The 22,300-nt window shown below is 34.6% G+C and overlaps 1 protein-coding gene and 1 pseudogene across 2 annotated transcripts; both read left to right on the top strand.

Moving 5' to 3' along the window:
• Positions 1-287: 287 nt before the first annotated feature.
• LOC130818741 (uncharacterized) lies at positions 288-9,073 on the top strand. 2 transcript variants are annotated; one of them, XM_057684931.1, is made up of 8 exons: positions 288-575; positions 753-868; positions 1,137-1,576; positions 2,673-2,858; positions 3,596-3,703; positions 4,354-4,557; positions 4,642-6,503; positions 7,991-9,073. In XM_057684931.1, exons 2-8 carry the CDS (start codon positions 793-795, stop codon positions 8,499-8,501), a joined length of 3,387 nt encoding a protein of 1,128 aa, XP_057540914.1. In that variant the 5' UTR covers positions 288-575; positions 753-792; the 3' UTR covers positions 8,502-9,073. The 2 variants fall into 2 exon arrangements, with proteins under 2 accessions (XP_057540914.1, XP_057540913.1); XM_057684930.1 differs by having other exon boundaries at positions 4,351-4,557.
• Positions 9,074-14,728: 5,655 nt separating this feature from the next.
• LOC130818740 (uncharacterized) lies at positions 14,729-18,926 on the top strand (annotated as a pseudogene).
• Positions 18,927-22,300: the final 3,374 nt, after the last annotated feature.

Here is a 22,300-nt window from a genome sequence, read left to right as displayed (position 1 = left end):
TGTTACATTTCTGGTTTGTAGGAGACTTATATGTGACCATCGTGTTGAGGCATCAATCAACACGGTTCAGAAGCTGGATTAATTGACCCACATACATCTCATAAAATATCAAAATGGTTCAAAAGCGGAATTTATTGGTCCACTTACATCTCCATGGAATTCACATTAAGGTAAATTCATTTAACATTATATTTCTAACAATAATTTTTTTTTGTTTAAAAAAAATTACCCTTAAAAATAATTTATGAAACAAAATTAATCAAATACAAATTTTTAACAGCCCTAGCCCGAAGCCCCAAGACTCTACCTCGTTCATCTCTATTCTCTATTATGTATTTCATATTCACGACTACCATATTCATCGTTGGCAAACAAAAAAGTTCGTTATTACTCCAATCTTCTTCAACTGGGTGGAAATTGGAAAACCAAATTTTATTTTTAGATAAAGGCGAGAATTAAGTTTGGAGAAGAGGAAATTCTACGAATTTCATAATTTACTCTCATATTCATCGGTTTCTCCAATTGTTGGAGCAACAAATTCTATAAAGTTATAGTACTATTGTTCAGCGCAAGAGGTAAGCAACTGAATCATACTTTGAGTATTCTGTTTTGTTTTTCATTTTATTCTTTCTGTTTGTGTTAATTTGTTCTTGTAAATTTATTCCAATTATGTATTACTAAATTTTAATTTGAGTATACTGGTAGTATATTTTTTTATCACTGGAGATTCTCACTTTCCTTGCACTTTTCAGTGAATTTTATAGAAGTCTGAGGCAACACTAAAAGACTAGAATGGAAAAGATTTCCGCTGCTTGTGCTATGAGTTGGAGCATTGAGCTCGAGATAGGCCTTCGTTCAAGAAAGCCTGGTACAGATTTATTAGTGTTACTCTAAATTCAATATTTATTTGGAGATTGTGTATAGACTATTGAGGGATTCCTGTATGTTTATTGAATGTATGCTATGTTTTTCTAAGACAAGTCATGACTTGTTTAATGAGTTTCAGGATAGTTTGTCATACAAATTATTGGGTGAATACAAAGTCTATTTTGTTCACTGAAGGCAATGCAAGATATGGTTTATTGAACAGAAATTCTTTGCTTGACTTGGCTTTTTATGCATGATTACCCTTCCAGGTAAGGCTATTGGTTCAATAAATATGATTGGTCGTAGACTAAAGCAGTGGAATAGGGAGCCACTACCCACAATGGCTGCATATAATATGTATGGCTTAGTTCTTGGGGAGGATAGGCTATTTGCAGATGCAATTCTTCTTAGGCTTGTAGATGCGTTTGTTTCAGGAGACAAAGACATTAAGATTTCTGTCATTAGAGTTTTTTTGACTCTAAGACACAGCAAAACACAAGACAGAGAAACCCGAGGAATCTTTTCAGACATGAGTGAGGAAAACAAACTGGAACTTTTGAGAAGAGTGAAGGTAGTTCTTAGTTCTGATATTGTTGAGTTCAGAGCTCTGGCTTTAATTCTTCTGGGATGTTGTGCTGAGATTGCTAAAGATGTTGCTGAAATACGATATGCAATATTATCTTCTTTGTCCTCTTCTTATGTTTTGGAGGTGAGGACCATGTTTGCCTCTTTTCATTCTGTTTGGTTTCTCAGATTTGTTAGTTTTGTATCATCATTTTATTATTTTCACTCTGAATTTGCATGGTAGACTATTGACTTTTCAAACAGAAATCAAATGCTATGGTGTTATTATTTTTGATCTTGATATTACCCCTTGTGGTTATTGAGGAGGGGTAGTACAGCCACACATTTGTGTTTTCACCCGTTGAGACTTGAAAATACACCTTTTGTGCATGTTATTGGAGTTAATTTTCTCTTTTATGGGTGGTGAGCAATTTTGTTGAGCACGTCTTGTGGTGGTTTCTTTTCGTTGCAGTGAGTCCCCCCTCTACTAAATCAGGAAAATACTGATTTTATATACATGTGTTAAGACCTTCAAATCCTAATGTTTACTGAGACCGCAAAGGCAAATATTTTTTGTATCTAACATCAATATTAGAGCACTAAAATGCTCGTGTTTCTGAAGTTTGGATGTAAACGAGGCTCAGTTGAGCTATTTGACTCAGCGAACTACTGAGCATCATCGGAATGAAAGGGTTTACAAATATACTAATGTCACATTGGTTGTGGCAGTGCCAGAGTGACACCGCTGGGTTCAATCCTTTTTCACTTGTATGAGCTAATTTGCATATTAATTGTATATTGTACATGCTTTCTGGATTGTAGAGGCCTTACTCTAGTAACTCGGTTAAGCCCTCTTTGAGTCATGAATGTTGTTGCTTACTGTAGCTGAGCTTTTGGTTTCAAACTCAATGGAATCATGCTTGTTATTTTAATGTCGGAGAATTCAAAATATTGTGCCTAGTACATCCCTATAGACGATACCAGGGTTGGGAAAGAGCTAGGGATTACTTTGTTGTTATTTGAAGTGATTTGTGTTAGCTAATGAATCAGATTCCTAAATTATTTTAATCATCATTAGGTCTTCTGCATGACCTACTTTTGACCTTATCCTTTTCTCTTGCAGCCATCCCATGTTTTCCAGTTAATATTGTACAATTTACACTGACCAAACACGAACTACACATGTCAATATGTAAGACATAAGTCATAACTGATATCTGATTGTCATTGTTCATATACAGGCTAAAGCGTCACTCTTTGCAGCTGGGAACTTTTCGGAGATATCGGATGACTTTGGATCCGTTTTCTTGGATAGTCTTCTCAAACTAATGAATTCACCAAAAACTTTGCAGCCTCTAAGAAAAGCTGCAGCAAGGTCTTTTTCTAAAATGGGATGCTCACTATTACTTGCAATAAGTTCATACAAGGCATGCAATTTATGTTTTTTTTTTGCTTTTTAATTAATTTAGTTTCTCTCTCAAGTGGTGTTTGCTTATCCAATCTGGATGAAGATGCTTTGTGGATTTTCATGTTACAACCAACATCTTTGTTTGTTTTCTTTATACTAAATGTTGTGATGAGTATCTGATAGTTCTTTCATCTCTGAATGTTTTTCCCGTTTGATTTTTTATGGGTTTATATTATCATTCAAATGAGGAAAGTATTCAGGACGGAGGGAATACACGTAGATTAAAGATTGGCTATTGAACAATTTAGTTTCTACGACCGGAACCATATTTTTGCACTATGGTTTTTGCCGCTATTACTTTTTTGTAGGAAAGATGGCAATGCATTCTTGATAGATTTGGATCTTAATTTTGTTTAAGAGAAGGTTCTGTACCTCCTAGAACCAGACTATTCCTAATATAAGATGCATACTGGGTTGCAGTTCATATTGTAAAAGATCTTGGAACTGATTCATGCTGAAGATGCCCTATTATAGAATAGTTACTAATAGCTAAGCAACTCTAAGAATGAACTAGTTTACAGTTTGTACAATTGTAGATACAACTGTTTGTGTCATTTTCTGCAGCCAGCTATATGTAATGGTGCTTCTGACTGTCTGAATATCTAGAGCAATTTGCCAGCTATATAGAATAGTTAATTTTGTTTATTAACTGATGGAGGCTGGTGGAGACTTAAATATGCTTGTTTATTGACGCAGGCTGGCGTAGAACTTGTAAGAAATACTTCAGAAGAGGATATTTTGGCCACTATGTTGGTATCTCTTACAAAACTTTCTTCAAAAGCACCCATTTTGATTTTGGAGCAGGTAATTAATTGATGTTGTGACGACATCTTGGATGTATTAGCTAATTTTGGGACTATACTTCCTTTGCTTTTATTATTTGCCTATTGATTATCCTAAAATGTTGAAATTTTGGTGTATATAAGCATCACCTGATCGAGGAGACCTTTTTCTTTAGGTTTCTTCTATTAATATTTCATAAACCTCCATGTTTCTCCCTAGTATTTATTCATGCATGACTCATTTGCCTGATATTATCTTGAATTATCAACTTGAAAGAGCTTATCAGGCTGCTATTTTCTTGGACTCTTTCTTTATTGGTTTTTAAAAAGCTGTTTATTTGTTCTTCATTTTGCACGGCAATTTTGTTTTTGTGGGTATTGCCTTTTGCTAATCATATATAGCATCAGCCATCATTGTCGGAGTAAATCTGATCCATCATGTCAATTCGGTACTGAGCACTGGAATTTTGTAGGTTCATTTGAAATAATCATTATTTATATTAATGGTCTTGGTTGTTGCAAAATACAGTTAAAGATATCTCCTAAAGCTTGTTTTTACTTTAATGCTTACCTTTCCATTCCTGCCCTAGGATGCGTTTGTGATATATAGTACTAGATTGAAGTTAGGTTATAAATAATGTGTGAAACATTAATCTTAGCTTCTCTTAGCAGGTAGACTTGCTTAATTCATTTCTAGCTCAGAGAACAAGTTTGCGCTTACTAGCTACAGTACTTCGATGCATGCATAATGTTGGGGAGCAAGCTGCATGGTTTCTACCTATTAGCGCTTCTCCATTTAAGAATTTGTTCCAAATGCTTGATGAATTGAATATGCCTTCTGCTTTGCAAGATGATGTATTGCAGCTGCTGCTGAAGGTTATTTGTTGATTTGCTTTGGTACAATCATTTAAGCTCCTGATCAGATATCTTGACTGTTTTGTTCTATTGCTTTGCTTGTAGATGCTTGATAATGGGTTACCTGATGTGCTTTTCAACGACATTGATGACTTCATGAAGCTATTGAGATATGTTGAGGATGCGACTTGCTCTTTGATAGTTTCTACAAAAATCTTAGCTTTTCAAATTTTGGTAAGTGTATCTATTAAGCTCAAGGGAGAAGATGATCAAATATTGGAGGTTAATTCTGTTGCTTTTACTACTAAAGTTGTCTCAACTATCAGTGATCAGATAACTTTGTTGGTGAAACTGGTACGAGGTGGTACCTCTAGATGTGAAGTTGAGCAAGAATTGGGAAGCATGCTCAAGCTTCTACTTATACTGGTTCAGAATCATTCAGAATTGGGTTGTTTCATACTAGATAAGCTGCACTTTGTTATCAAGAACATGGAAAATTCAGAAAACATGCCTTCAGCTTCCAGAGAGATTTATGAGGTACACAAAGTTGTTAATGCAGGAGAAATACAAAATTGTCCTATACGTGTGTTTATGACTTACATCTACAGATTTTTGGTGGCCTTCCTTGAAACTCTGGATGGTTTTGGTTCTACCACTACTGAAATAGTTGATAAATTTAAGCAGTTGGTATCCTTTGTTTGTGATAGCTGTTTTTTCGATTGCTCTACCCACACATTCTTTGCCCTTCTTCTGCATTCCCTTCTCAACTGGAGCTTTTTACCATCTGAGAACCAGTCTAGCAATTCTGTGCAAGGACTGAGAGGATCTTATAACTTTCCAGAAGATGAAGCACTTATCCACAGATGCGCAAAAAACATGCTCTTAAGTGGAGATAATTGGTGTGCATATAAAGCTGGAAGATATGCTTGCTGTGAGGGAGAATGGTACATGGCTAATTTTATTTTTCAACATCTAGAAGCAAAGGCTCAATCTGATGTTTGTTGTCACTGGTTGAAATTCTTAGTTCAGTTCACCCATTCTGAGAAGAAAGTCAAGGTGCTGCTTCAGCAATCGTCACACTGTTCTATTCTTGACCATGTCTTGGTACCTTCAGCTATGAGTAGCATTCGGAATACTATCTCTAATGAATACATTAAAGCACTTGTCAGTGCTTTTGGTGACGTTTCTTCATATAATAAGGTTTTGGAAGCCATTTCTTTGCAAACACAGACCCTTTGTTTCCAAAGGTGGTTCTTGGCATTGAGGCTGAAAGTTTTACTTGCATTGCTGGATGTACTTAAAGTCTTAAATGTTTGTTTAGTTTCCAAAGTTGATCTGGAAGGCCTTAAAAACACCGGTGGAAGTGAGTTTATTGATGTTCAACCTGTTTCTCAGAGGATGGAAGACATAATTCCTTTTCTGAATGGAATATCTGCAAAACTTGCTAGTGTTGCAGAAGAATATGATTTAATTTCCACAGCTTTTGTTGACTTAGATTCAAAAAGCTTGAGAGTAATATCAGATTTGGCATATAGTTGTTCAATGTTGGCTTTCAGCACAGAATTAACTAGTTTGATTTGTTCAGCTGTGTCTTCCGGTCTGACAGATAAATCAAACTATCGCCAGAGTGCTATTATAAAAGATTTAACTGTGCGTCTGTGGCACGTAGACTTTGAGACCTGTATGGATCTCATGTCACTTTTAAACGGACATGGGGGGCATAAAAGTTCTTCGCATTTGCTGCCTGGATTTCAAATATCAAAAATTGGCCGAATCTCTGAACACATGCTTACATTGTGTAAATCTAGTATGCGGCAGTTGGTTGGATTGCTGAATGAGTGTTCTAGTATAAAAAATGAAAACACAGTATACCAAGTATACAAGGATAGTATGCAAATTCTACTGAGTATTACTGGAGCATGGATGCATATTCCTTTCCGGGTTCCAAAGTACTTCTTCCGATTAAGGTGTGACATTTCATTCTGATTTAATATCTCATACCTTTCTGATTACCTTCTCTAATTATTGGTTGATAACTCTGGTTACTGGTTTCAGACCTGTAGGATTTTTTTCTTTGTTTCTCACTTTTGTGTTTATAGAGATTCAATAATAACATCATGAATAGGAGTTTTTATAAATGGTATGAAGCTGATGAGAATCATAGATTAGCCTAGTGGTTGAAGCTTTTCCCTTTCACGCTTATAAAAAGGGTTTGTTTCTCATCACCTACATAAATAATAGATTTACTTCCCTCTTCCCCTTTGTAGATTCTCTTGCCCTACACCTAAACTAAAAAAATGTCCTAAACTATCATGCACCCAGCCAAATCTCCGATCCAGATAATTTACTGATAGATAATAGTCAATAGATACAATGGCATATATGGATTAAGGTTTCAGACTTTTGACTAAAGGTTTACGGAACTTTTTGTTCGTAATTTTGAATTTTGAATATGCGAATGTTCGAACTCTAGGCAACTATTAAAGATATATTGTACTAGTAGTCAAAGAAAACTAATAATTTGTAGTAAAGTCTTGTGCTTTATTAGAGCTATATAAGTAGTAATAGATATTCAGCTAGGGTCGTCAAATAACTCTCATAACAAGCTTAGGGGTGTGTTTGGCAAATGACATTAAGATACGCAATTTTTGCAATTGTCGTTTTCCATTTAGGGGTAATTTTTTTTGTTCTTGTCTTTTTTAACTTGCACTATTGTGGGATTGTTTCTTTGTCTATATACAAATGTATACGTTAATTCGCTCTAAATCTTTCCATGTGCAAGTGAACAAGTGTTCCTCTTTACCATTTTCTGATCAATTTGCAATGCTAAATGGTGAGAACGAGAAAAGAAACGGAGGGAGCTTACAATTTGATGTTTCTTTATGAAAATATTATATTCTATATATACTATCCTATATATTAAAACATGCACCATTTTCACTGGTCACAAACAAAGTTGACCTCAAATGGTTGCTAGTGCACAAAAACCATAGTCACTCGAGATTTCATTAATTTATTCTTGATGTCAAGTTTCGTAATACTGAGTATGTATAATTTTTTACTCTTAAATAATTGAAGATATTGATAATCAAAGTTCTGCATTGAAAAGTTCAAATGTTGCAAGTACTAATATACAATGAAATTATATAGAAGTATTTTTTTTTTTTAACATTGGCTTGATAAAATTACTCAATTAAACAAAATATTAAAAAAAAATCTCTCCCCTACAAATTTTAAGATGTAAATTCATATCTTAGAGATCATAAAAGAAGGTTCCGGTAAGAAAATAGGAAATTTTTATATGAAGGTTTCTATTTGAAGTTGGTCGCTTTATCTTTCATGTTGTAGTGGAATACAAGATCATAAATTGCTGTAAAATGTAGAGAAATTGAAATTTGAATGTCTTTTTGCGATTGAAACTATCTTTGGGTTGCTAATTTAATATGAATTTCAGACCTACTGTTGGGGCTCTTCTTTTTTCAAAAGGTGCTGGTAGCAGTAGCCAGAATGAAGCTTTTGTCTCGCAGGGATCACACTTAGCATTGAACTTGTGTATTCAACTTCATAATGTGAATTCAGATGTCTGTTCGAGATTCTCCAAGATACATATCATCCTTTCTTGTAAAAATCGGCATACTCATGGGGAAGGGTGGACAAGTTATCAAGCATCAGAAACAGATACGATGGTGGATTTGAATAAGAAATTACGGGGCCATGTCTTGAGGCAGGATCATCAAAATGATGGTGAGTCAGTTGAGGTGTTTGTACGTTTCAAAACAAATGGCAGAGCACAAGGGTTCTCGAGCTGTCTTCTGAATGTTTCAACTTTCCCCATTGGTTCCTACAGAATTCAATGGCATTGTGGCGGTGTTGATCATCAAGGAGTCTATTCGAGTTTCTTACCGCTAAGTCCCTGTCCTCAGTTCAGGGTCATAGAATCATCTTCTGAAAGTCTATTAGCCTGACTACTTAGGGAAAATGAAAGGAGTTCGAAAGTCCTAAATATCTTTGCTGTTATATCTCTCTTCTTTCAGAATAAACTACCCTTTTTCTGTTCCCCCATTTACATCCATTTTCAGCAAAGCATCCCCTAATGTCCAGCACCCATGGTCAGCTGAAAAATCCAGCATTACCAAGATCTGAGGGCACATGGAATCGACACAGCTGAAAATCCAGCATCCTTGAGAGCAAAACATCAGCTAACTTCAAACACAAGTAGTTGAATTGAAGCAAGACAGGTGTAACGTCATTCGCTAGCTAATTCGCTTTTTAAATTCCGGGTTCGCTGGGAGATTAGCGAATCCTGTGACTCTGAGCAAGGCAAAGCATTGAAATTGAAGGTGTGTATAATTTTCATGGTTAGATTCTCTCCAATCTTTTTTCTTTGATTGTGAGCAGCTCCCTTGGTAGTTTTTGGTTGGAAGGCTTACTATCTGTAGCTGGTGTTTTGATGCAATACTTGGATGAGCTGGGATTTGGGGTCTACCTTTCGATAGGTTTTCTTGAAGTAGGTGAAAATAAAGATATATACATATATATATATATATATACATATATATATATATATATACATATATATATATATATATACATATATATATATATATATACATATATATATATATACATATATATATATATATATATATATATATATATATATATATATATTATATAATTTTTTTGGTCTATATAAGGAAATATAGTATTTCAATAAATTATCACATATAGTTATAGTCAATCAACAAATATTACATATTTTAATGTGTTAATTGTTTCCCTAAATATCAAGTTAAATATCAAAAGTTTTCCTGTCAATAGAAAAAAGAAACAGATTTTTTAATGACAGTGTAATACGTGTCTTAAGTCATTTCTTTAGTATATTTTAGTGATTTTTGATTCCCAATTTCTCCTACTCAAAATATCTCTCCAAATATATTAATATTTGTATGATACTTTCCAGCTCAAAGAGTTTGAGGTGTCATCATTTTCAAAAATAATAGAAATTCTTGCGAGAGGTAAAAGATAAATAGTTGTTTGAACTTGAATCACTCAAATTGTTGTTGGCTTTTAATGGCAGAATTTTTCTAGGAAATCTTAGTACTCATCTAATTTGTAAAGGTTCAATTTCTTGTTTCAACCCATTTACTCCATTTATGTAACAGTTAGTTGCTACAACTAGTTAGTTTAGTGGTGTTAGTTAGTTAATTGTTAGTTTTGTATTTTGATTAGTTTGGTTTTAGCCTTTTTGTATTTTGGCGGGAAAGTTTATTATGCTTGTTTAGCCAAGCCTATATATATAGGTTGTGTACTTGGAATAATTCAATTAAGAAATAAAACATATTCTTGCTGTTCCCTTTTACATTTTGTCTCTAGCTTTCTCTCTCTTCTTGCTTGTCTCTTCTTTCTCTCCTTTTCTTTCTTTATTTTCCTTGTGATCAAGCAGTAAACTGCTGCATTGGTATTAGAGTCATCTGGGCCAAATACTTCATCAATCACTCTGGCACATAGGAAGGCTACAAAGTTTGCTGTTATAGAGGAAACAGTATAGTCCATGGAAGAGAGGTATTCTCGTCTGGAAGGCATGTTCCTACAAATGAACGAGGTTAATGTTGCATTGTTAAAGAAAAGGGAAGAAATGACATTCCAATCTTCAAGATTGGCTAGGAGTGATCAAGATTCTAGTATCTTGAGACATTCCCCCCAAGGTTCACAAGGAAACAATCCCACACCACTACACCCAATTAGCTATGTACCCATATTGAAGTTCCCTCAATTTGATGGGACTAATCCTAGACTATGGATTAAGAAGGCTGAAAAGTACTTTAAACTTTGCAAGATTGGAGATGAACATAGATTAGACTTTGTTTCCATTCACTTGATTGGCAAGGTAGAAAATTTGTTTAATTCTTACATTCTTGCTAGACAAAATCTAAATTGGAGCACCTTTATTGTGGATTTGTGTGCAAGGTTTGGTGAAGAATTGGGAATGAATGTAGTAGAGGAGTTTAATAAACTGGAACAAAAAGGATCTATTGATGACTACCTTGATGCCATTGAAAGTTTGAGATCCTTAATGATCCAAAGAAACCCTCAATTACCTAATTCAATAGAAGAACTTTCTTTTCTAACAAAGATTCTTTATCTTCACAAAGATTCAATCAATCCTCAAAGGTATATCAAAAGACAACCTCACCATCCAATCTTTCAGTTTCTAAACCCATTTGGTTAACCCCATCTGAAAGAAGGTTGAAACAAGAAAAAAGGCTGTATTATTTTTGTGATCAGCCCTATGGGAGGCCATGTTTGCCCAATCAAACAAACTAAATTGTTTACAGTGGAGATTCTTAGAGTGGATGAGTAGGATATTGTGGACCAGACAAATGTAGGAAATCATGAAGAGGGTTAGACTTCAGATGTAGTTAATCATGAAGGCTCCGTAGTGGAGTTAAATGCTCTTGAACCTTGCATTTCAGTGAATGCCTTAAGTGGGAACCATGGGTACCAAACTATAAGGATAATTGGGTACCATGGTAAAAATCCCTTACATATCTTGATTGATTCTGGAAGCACTCACAATTTTGTGGACATTGGAATAGCTAACAAGCTTAGGCTAAGACAAGAATCCATTTCCTCCAATCATTAATTATGGAAGATGCAAACAACCTAATTTGTACAGCAATTTGCAAATAATTTTTCTTGGAGAATTATGGAAGCCGAGTATAAATTCGATGTTTGGCTAATACCCTTGGGAGGTTGTGACATGGTTCTTGGCATTCAGTGGTTGAAACGGTTAGGAGAGGTTAAATGGGACTTCAACAACTTGATTATGGAATTTGATTATTACGCTAAGCATCAGATCTTGAAAGGGACCCCTCCTCATAGAGTCAAGAAAGTTAAAGGCTCTCATTCCTTGCTTATCTCAGCAAATCAACTATACATGATACAACTAGTTGCTTCTTCTCCAAGGATGGAAGGTGATTTCACTCTCATGAGGTTAGAGAAAACTAATGGCATCTCTGTTCTTTCCTATATTATTTCTTTATTATATAAATTTAGTGATGTCTTCTTTGAACTTAAGGGCCTACCCCCTTCCTGAGGTACCTAGATCACAAAATTCCTTTAGAATATGGCACTAACCCTATCAATGTAAGACCATATAGATACCCTTTAAAGCAAAGGGATATTATTGAGAAAATTGTGCAAGAGATGCTGATTAAGGAATCTTCAAGAAAGTGGTAGTCTATTTGCTTCACCCGTGGTGCTAGTAGGAAAAAACGATGGGTCTTGGAGGCTATGTATAGATTACAGAGCACCTAATAGCAAGACTGTAAAGGATAGATTTCCAATTCCAGTAGTTGATGAATTAATTGATGAATTGGCTAGCAATTGGATACACAACAAGATTGACTTAAGAGTTGGATATCACCAATTGGCGGTAGCTCATGCAGATGTCCATAAAACAGCCTTTAAGACACACCATGGACTCTTTAAGTTCTTAGTTATGCCTTTTGGCCTATCTAATGCACATGCTTCTTTCCAATCTTAGATGAATTTAATTTTTAAACCCCTCTTGAGAAAAGGTGTTTAGTGTTCTTTGATGATATTCTAGTCTACAACCCTACTGTTGAATTTCACCAACAACTGTTGTATAAGGTGTTTCAACTAATGAGAATCCACAGCTTAGTTGCCAAGAGCAGCAAGTGTCATTTTGGTTTGGAAAAGGTTGATTACTTAGGGCATTTTATCTCTGGCAAAAGGGTTGAAGTTGATATTGCTAAAATTTCTTTCATTATTCACTGGCTTGTTCCACAAACTATAAGGAACTTAAGGAGCTTCCTAGGTGTAGCAGGCTATTATAGGAAATTTATTGCTAGATATGCTTGGCTAAGTAAGCCCCTTACTCAACTACTTAAAAATGAGAGTTTTGCTTGGTTTGATGAGGCTCAAGAAGCTTTTGAAACACCTTCTGTTCTTGCATTGCCCGACTTTTCAAAGGTCTCCATTGTAGAAACTGATGCTTCACAAAAGGGTATTGGGGCAGTGCTTATGCAGGAGGGCCAACCACTTGCTTACTTGAGTAAATCCTTGGGTTTTAAGTAGGAAAAGCTTTCTATTTATGAGAAGGAGTTGCTTGCTATAGTTGCCGCAATTCAGAAGTGGGAGCAATGTTTGTGTGGACAAGAGTTTATTATCAAAACTGATCAAAAGAGCTTGAAGTGGCTATTACAACAAAAAATCTCAACCCCTTTTCAACAGTTTTGGCTCTCAAAACTAATGGGATTCTCCTATACAATTCAATATAAGAGTGGCATTAAGAACTTAACTGCTAACGCCCTTTCTAGGATCTCAGGCACTAAGTAAGAATATCTCCTTGATTAGTTCTAACTTACATGACAAGATCCAGCAAAGTTTATGGGAATGACCTCAGCTTACAAAACATCATCACTTCTTTTCAATAAGGGCAGCATAGGACTTTTGTTACTCATTGCAGGACTTCTCATGAAAAAAAGGTAAGATTGTGATTAGTCCCAATGAGGACCTCAAAAAAGCCCTACTTGGCTACGTTCTTCCCCTCAAGGTGGTCAATCTGGTAGAGATGCACCACTCAAAAGGGTTAAGGCTCTTTTTACATGGAAGGGTATGACCCCCTATATCACACACTATGTTAGAAACTGTGTCACATGTCAGGCTGCTAAACATGAGAATGTGACTCCTCCAGGTCTCTTACAACCTCTACCTATTTCTTCTGAAGTATGGATTGACATTTCAATGGATTTTATAACTACTCTTCCTAAGTCTGCAGGGAAGGATGTTATTTTTGTGGTAGTGGATAGGTTGAGTATATATAGCCACTTTATGGCCATCTCTCATCCTTACACAGCAGTTTCTGAGGCTAGGTTTACTTGGACAATATTTTCAATGTGCATGGGTGGCCAAGGTCAATAGTAAGTGATATGGGCTCAGTCTTCATCAGTAAATTTTGGCATGCATTGTTCACCATTCAGGGTACTGATAAGTTGCCCTCCTCTGCATACCACCCTCAAACTGATGGGCAGACAGAGGTGGTAGATAACTGCCTTGAAACTTACCTCAGATGCATGATTTTGGACTCCCCTAGAAATTGGAGTTGTTGGCTTCCCCTTGTAGAATAGTAGTACAACACCAACTTTCATAGCTCAGCTCAACTCACCCCATTTGAGATTGTCTACAACCAACGTCCACCAGTTCACATGCCTTATCTACCAACGGAAACTAATGTAAAGACAATTGATAGGTCCCTTCAGAAACGTGAGGAAATGATAAGGGTCCTTATAAGCACAACCTTACAAAGGCTCAACACAAAATGAAACATTATGCTGACTATCATAGATCTAAAAGATCATTTTCTGTAAGTGATTGGGTTTGGTTGAACCTCTTGCAGTACAGGCAAATTACTTATAAGGGGCCTATAACCGATGAGAAGCTGTCCCTTAAGCTCTATGGTCCTTTTCAAGTGGAGTAACGCATTGGTAAAGTAGCCACAAACTGTCACTACTAGCTGAAGCCCACATTCATCCTGTTTTTCATGTATCTTTGCTTAAACCTTTTAGGGGAATTCTTCCTATGGTAGCTCACATCCCTCCATGATTTCAGGGCAAAGCTTCTCATCTAGAAGCCACTTAGTTCAGTGGGCAGGATTTTCACCTAATGAAGCCACTTGGGAACTAGCTCAACACTTTGCAGATCAATATCCCACTTTTACCTATGCTAACAGCCTAGAAGTCACCATATGCCCATCTTGAGGACAAGAGTCTTTTATGGGGGAAAGATTCTAACAGTTAGTTTAGTGGTGTTAGTTAATTGTTAGTTTTCTGTTTTGATTAGTTTGGTTTTAGTGTATTTTGGCAGGAAAGTTTGTTATGTTTGTTTAGCCAAGCCTATATATATAGGCTGTGTACTTGGAATAATTCAATTAAGAAATGAAACATATTCTTATTGTTCCCTTTTTGATTCTGTGTCTTTATTTCTCTCTTTCTCTCTCTCTCTCTCTCTCTCTCTCTCTCTTTTCTTGCTTGTTTCTTCTTTCTCTCTCTCTCTCTCTCTTTATTTCTTTTCCTTATGATCAAGCAGTAAACTGCTGCAATTTATCAATTAATTGAAGTATAATTGATACCCAAAATATATAATTTGATGTTTTATTTTCTTGATTTCGCCTTGATGAGATTTTAATTGCTTGAGTGAATTTTGGTAATCTAAATTTGGGTATTTAGGTCTTCAATAGCTTTTTTCCCATATGGGTTTTTGATTTATATGATTAATGAATAGTTGAGCCTTAAAAGATTTAGTTTTTAGGGTTGTCAATAGTTACAAAAGCTTTTTTATTTGCTATTTGAATTTCAAAGGTGGATGGTTTAGTTATTTAAGGTTTATTTGTGCAATATGAGGCACTAGAAGTTTGATAAAGAGAGTGATGGCTCAAAATGGATTACTTATTTTGAATGAGGAAATTGAAGAAGATAATAGATGTCCTAAGTCAAAAACACCAAGCCCTCTTCATTGCTTAACAACTCCAATGGATAAGTCAAACAAGTGGAACTCCAATAAGAAACAAATATGCCCTATTAACTAAACCATGAAGCAAATTCTGGGAAATTGCTAAAGGGAAAGATGAGGCTTCTCGTGCTGTAGAGTCTCCTAGTAATCATCGTTTACGAGAACAAATAAGTGAGTTAAGACACAAAATCAATGGGAATCTTTAAAGAAAACTTTAAAGTGTGGTTTAAGAATCCTATGAACTTGGCTCTTTTTGTATGGATTACTTATGTTGCTGTTTCTGGGGCGATTTTTTTTCTCGTCATGATTGGAATGTTTAATAGTGCTTTACCGAAGAAGTTGCAAAGAAATGCCTGGTTTGAAGTAAATAATCAAATCCTTAATGCCCTTTTACACTTATGTGCTTGTATCAACATCCTCAAAGATTCTACCACTCAGTGTTGCTATTGAGATGGGAACCGAATGATATATCTAAACTAAGAAAGATTTATTGTAAGAATGGTACTTATAAGCCACATGAATGGGGGAATATGTTAGGTTATATTTGGCTACTTCATTTGAATTGTTTAGCTCACTATGGTCTTTGTGGTCTTAACTTGGGATACAAACGATCTGAGCGGCCTGTATTTGGTGCTGCGATTTGTATCTCTGTCGCCATAGCTGCCCCGGCTATAGCAGGATTCTACACAATTCTTAGCCCCTTAGGAAAGGAGTATGCATATGATCCGGTTGAGGGAGCCCAGATTCCTATCATTGCAAGAACAAACAATTCCAATGTTTTAAGGTCAAATTCGTTAGAAAATAGGCTATCTTTTGTGTTGAGAGAAAACGGAAAGATTTTTGTGGATCAACTGAAATGAAAGAAGCAATTTTTGACTTTTGGGATGATATTTCGATTGCCTATCTCTCACTTTTCTGTAGCTTGTGTGTTTTCGGATGGAACATGGTGAGGTTAGGATTTGGGAACATGTATGTGCATGTTGCAACTTTCATCTTGTTTTGCACGGCCCCATTTTTTATATTCAATTTGGCCGTCCTTAATTTTGATGATGACAGCGTTAGGTAGGCTCTATAGTGGTTATTGGCGGATAAGATGAGGAAGAGCTATAAGTTGCCTAGATATACATCGTGTTGTGGCAAACCTGTTATGTATGATTGTGCGTTGTGGCTTTGTTGTTGTTGGTGGGCACTTTCTCAGGAAGTGCGTATAGTAAATTTCTACGACACTATCGAAGGCAAGATGTGTAATAAACAAAAAATAGAGATCTCGAGCTAGGGTGCTTGGAGCCGCCTTGTGAAAACGGAGAAATCACCAACAACAATTTAAATCAAAACTTTCGGGTGATTCTATCTATTGACTCCATCACAACCGAATATTTCACTTCTGGAAGTTTAGAAGATTCAATTGTGCAAGGTATGTGCAAACTCATGACTCCTCCATCACCCTTATTGATTATCAAAGAAGGCAAATAACATGGTCTTATTATAAGAAGATGCATTGTAAAATTCCCAAAAAAATGCTTTATAAAATTGTTGAGTCTAATTCTTTAATTGATCTAATTTTCGATATATTTTAAATTGGGATCACAATGTTTTGGTTAATACATGCTTTATATGAATTTCTAAATCCTTCTTATTGAGTCCATTCACTAATACAATTAATTGTGATCCATATTGCATTGTTTAATAAGTATTTTGAGAATGGGATGATGTAAAAATAACATTGCAACCTCCCAAGTAGATTTTTATGGGAGTGTTGGAATGTTTTCTGTACTGGTGCTCTATATTTTTGTACTTCTAATTGTACTTAGCTGTAAGATAGTGCAAAAATAAGGCCGCATCGCAATGGCCACATTGTAAAGTTTTCTTTTAAATAAACTTTGATAAATCCCGTGTTGTAAAAGTTTTAAAAAATTGCATTTTGTTATCGGCCTATATCTCATGCATTCACCCGATATTTGGCGTTACGGTAAGTCGGTAACCACATCACTCTCGTTATCATATCATCGTCTCGTTAGCTGCACTATGATATCAGATAATGGCTATGAGTTTGTTCTTGGCGTGAAAAAAGTGTTTCATAGTATACTAGAAGCCTAATGTCTTCTAAAATGCGCGTTCGGTTGCGATTGCAGTATCAATCATGATGATACAAGGGTTATGATTTACGAAATTTTAACACTAAATATCAGCCGAAACCATGAGATGTCCCTTCAGCCGGTCTTATATGCGGTTTTTACACCCTGAAAATGCGGGTGAAATCAGTATGGTAAATTTGAAAATCCTTTATAACTCAGCCAATAAATACCTTGCGGCTTGTATAGATTATGCTTCATATTTAGAAATTTCACTCTTTTTGGTGATTGACTGGAAACCTTTTCATTTCCCAATGCCCATTATTAACTTCTTAGTTTAGTTTCAACCTTTGGTGATTCTTCTCCCCTCCCCTACTCCCTGCTCCCTGGTGATTTGTATTTGGTACAATGGGTCACGTTGGTGATTTGTATAGTAGGCTATGCTGGTGTTTTGTATAGTAGGCCTGTAGATCATAGATTATGGGTTTGGGCTAATCACCCAGGTATGGCCTAAAAGTCTACACCATTAGGTGACCGATCCCTGGTTTGAGCCCAATTTCGGGCATACCATAGGGTGATCAGCTCTAGCTAAGCAATTTCGGGCATACCATGGCCTAAAATCTGTTTCCTAAACAAAGGAACCTCACTTTGTTGCTTGTAGTGACTTTTGTCCCACAATAACATGCTATAACAACTATAATTCTCATTGTAAAATAGTGAGATTAGAGTATAATCTAAACACGCAAACTGCTAAAGGTCGCATTTTTTTTGGAGAATATAAATTATCCCTCACTGTCCAATGTTCTTTCAAAATCAAATGTTCTTGAGTTAATGGTTTTCGATTTCGAATGTTCTTTTCAGTTGATTGTTTAAGGTACTAAATATAGTGGAGTTTGCAATCCATGAGAATCTAAGCTCGAGCCTGCTTAGTCAATGTTCTGAGTCATTTGATTAAAAATCTATTATTATTGAATAGTGTAGCATCATACCATTAACTAAAAGAACTGGAAAATGTCATTTGGCCTGCTCACAATGATTTGCCACATGGAATAATCAAATTATACTATTAACTAAAAGAACTGGAAAATGTCATTTGGCCTGCTCACAATGATTTGCCACATGAAATAATCAAATTAATTAATTGATAGTTTATAAAGGTCAAGTTGATTTTAATTATGAAACTAAAATAAATCTACCCATCATTCATTATACTACCTCTTATTCAACTCAATAGTCTCATTTAGTTTTTCACAGTTACCAAGACAACATATTAACTCTTAATAACTCTAATTGTTCTTAATAAAAAATTATGTTCATACCATTAACTAAAATAACTGAAAAATTCCATGTGGTCTCCTCACAATGATTTGCCACATAGAATAATAAAATTAATTAATTGCTGTATTTAATAAACTAAATAAGATAAAGTTGATTTTATTTTATGAAAATACCATAAATACACCTATGATTCATTATACTACCTCGTATTCAACTCCTTAGACCTATTTAGTTTCTCACAGTTCCCAAGACAACATTTTTAACTCTTAATAACTCTAATTGTTCTTAATAAAGAATTATAAAAAATTGATATTAGTAATCTATGTATTGAGACGAATTAAAAAACATCATACATAACTAAATTTTAACTTATAGGTTAAGAATAAAAATTAAGAGTAATAAGTGAATAGTGACAAAAAATAAATTGGACTAATGGGTAAAATAGGAGGAGTACTAAAAAGTATGGAAAATTTCAAGCGTCACAACTAAAAAACGTTTGCCAAATGCAACACCTTTATTTGCTAAAGAAAAATGACATTGTTTTTAATATTGACCAATTTATCTACCATTAAATTATCTTTGACTAACATGTATTTATAGTTAAATTGAGTAAATTAGAATATATATACATATATATATATATATATATATATATATATATATATATATATATATATATATATATATATATATATATATATATATATATGTATTTATATATATATATATGTATTTATATATATATATATGTATTTATATATATATATATGTATTTATATATATATATATGTATTTATATATATATATATATCTATATATATATATATACATATATATATATATATACATATATATATATATATATATATATGTATATATATATATATATATGTATATATATATATATATGTATATATATATGTATATGTATATATATATGTATATATATATATATATATATGTATATATATATATATATATATATATATATATATATGTATATATATATATGTATATATATATATATATATATGTATATATATATATATATATGTATATATATATATATATATATATGTATATATATATATATATATATGTATATATATATATATATATATATATATATATATATATATATATATATATATATATATATATATATATATATATATATATATATATATATATACATACATATATATATATATATATACATATATATATATATACATATATATATATATATATATATATATATATATATATATATATATATATATATATATATATATATATATATATATATATATATATATATACCTGTACAAAACGGCAGTATCTGTTCTTTTTCTTCACTCATTTCATTTGCTTCCTTCCCTTCACTGCTGCCGGTTATCTAAAAAAAAAAAGTCTTCAATTCTCATTTACTTCATATTCACAATTCCTCTCATTTAACTAAATTAATCAACTACATTCTCATCTTCTCCTTCTTTACTTGTTCATATTCATCATCATTTAAGGTAATAATATAACCCTAATTTATTTCAATTTGCAAATTGAATATTTTGTTCATTATTGTTTTCAATTGAAGTTATAAATACATTGATTGTTTAATAAATTCTCTTGTTTTCATGATATAAGCTTACATTTTACACATTTGTAGTTGAATTTTAGGATTTGGTTTGTATGCATATAAAGTGTTTGATGATATGCTTCAATGAAAGTTTATTACTTTGTATTTGCAGAATATGGATCATTATCCCGTTATAGTGTATTGGGGTGGGGAAGTAAGTTATACTGGATCCGATGTTGGGTATAATGGAGGAATAAATACAGTGATGTTTATCCATCGTCAAAATACGACTTTTGAGGTGTTTGTTAGCAAAGTCTATGATGTAATTGGTTGTGATCGCAACTCTTTTATGTTAAAATTGGAGATGAAATATCCGGTGACTGGGAAAAATGTGTTAGTCCCGATTAAGAATGATGAAACCGTAAGTGCTCTTGCTTATGCGGCATCACAAGCCCCTGGAACGACAATGGAGGTTTATGTTGAATTGGTTGCAAGTTTGGATAATGCGAGGGAAGTCAAGACTAGCATGGAACTTCCAGAATCAGGTCCTAGTGTACGCCATGATACATTCACAGAAATGTTAAGTAACCCAAATTACGTTAATGAGCACTTGGATGAGAATAGCTCTCCAACTCATTCACGTGGCATTGGTGGTGGTGTAATGAACACCTTTTCCACGAGTCACTTGGGTAGCCTTAATGCGAACGAGGTTGACTCTTTAGATCAGGAGGATGAGCATATTGATTCTGATTCAGAAGAGGATGATGAAAGAAGAGAAGCTTTAGATGCAGCGATTAGAGATGGTGCTCCATCTCAAGATTGGCTTAGAATTGATGAGGTTGATCAAAGATTGATTGATGCATGGATGACCTGGAACGATGACAACTCCATGAATGAAAATGGAGACTTTAGGATAGGGCAAGAGTTTAGCTCCTTAGACCACCTTAAGAAGAATGTTAAAGCATGGGCGATTTCTAATAATAGAAACTTCCGTGTAATTGAGTCGGAGCCTTCAAAGTACGTTATCCAATGCACTAATGCGGAGGATATAGGTTGTGAATGGAGGATGCGAGCTGTTATGACCGCAACGGGATCATTTAAGATTGTGCGATATAAGGGTCATAATCAAGATTGCTCAGTACATTACAGTGACGACCATCCCCTCCTTACTTCTGAATTTGTTGCTGATCTTATCGTGGATATGATTAGAGTTGATCCAGCGTTTAAGGTGAAGTCAATCGTTAATTTTGTAAAAAATAAATACGGATTTGTAATAACATATAAGAGAGCATGGTTGGCCAAAAATAAGGCTATAACAAAAGTGTTTGGGGATTGGGATAAGTCCTTTGAGGAGCTTCCACGGTACGTGCAGGCATTAATGCAATCTAATCCAGGAACAGTGGTGCAATGGGAAGTCCAACCAACAATGGATCCTACCAAAGTGATGTTTCAGCGAATGTTCTGGGCTTTCGGACCATCCATTAAGGGTTTTCCCCACCGTCGTCCCCTTATTTCTATAGATGGTACACATTTGTACGGAAAGTACAGAGGCACACTTATGATTGGTATGTCCATAGATGCAAATTCTAAGTTGTTCCCACTTGCCTTTGCCGTTGTGGAGGGAGAGAGCAACGACACATGGAGTTGGTTCTTGGATTGTATAAGGCATTATGTCACTAAGAGGGACGGCTTATGTGTTATATCTGATCGTCACAAGGGAATTTTGCATGCAATGAACAAAGTTGGAAAAGGTTGGGAAGAACCATATGCATTCCATCGGTTTTGTAAACGTCATCTAGCTTCAAACGTGCATAAGAAGTTTAAAAACATAGCGGTTAAGAACTTATTTGGAAAAGCTTCTGAACAAACAAAGATTCGGAAGTATAATTTTTACATGAATCGCCTTAAAGAGCTTAATGAGGACGCGTACAAGTACTTAGTGGACGGTTCTATTCCCGAGCGCCAATGGACTTTGATTCATGACGGTGGGCATCGATATGGAGTGAGAACTACAAACATGTCTGAAGCGGTCAACGGCGTTATGATGTTAGGATATATGACACAGTGCGTGGGATATTCGAGGTCACCACTGGTTGTGGCAATAGGATAGCAGGAAAAGGTGGAAAATCCTACATGGTTGACCTCACAGCAACATCATGCACATGTCAGAAACCAACCATCTTCAAGTTACCGTGCTCACATGTTCTTGCAGTATGTCGAGCTCGTAACATATCGTACGATGCTTTTGTGGACCCTTCATTTCGCACTACAAAATACGTATCAACATATAAGAAGTCTTTCA

This window comes from Amaranthus tricolor, chromosome 7 (assembly GCF_026212465.1).
Source record: "Amaranthus tricolor cultivar Red isolate AtriRed21 chromosome 7, ASM2621246v1, whole genome shotgun sequence".
Classification (NCBI taxonomy): domain Eukaryota; kingdom Viridiplantae; phylum Streptophyta; class Magnoliopsida; order Caryophyllales; family Amaranthaceae; genus Amaranthus; species Amaranthus tricolor.
This window is presented reverse-complemented; position numbering and strand designations above follow the sequence as displayed.

Excerpts from the sequence above, each read along its gene's own strand:
- LOC130818741 (XM_057684930.1), top strand. The coding sequence starts at position 793 with ATGGAAAAGATTTCCGCTGCTTGTGCTATGAGTTGGAGCATTGAGCTC. Across the intron at positions 1,577-2,672 it reads CCTCTTCTTATGTTTTGGAG|GCTAAAGCGTCACTCTTTGC; the intron begins GTGAGGACCATG and ends GTTCATATACAG. Across the intron at positions 2,859-3,595 it reads TTGCAATAAGTTCATACAAG|GCTGGCGTAGAACTTGTAAG; the intron begins GCATGCAATTTA and ends TTATTGACGCAG.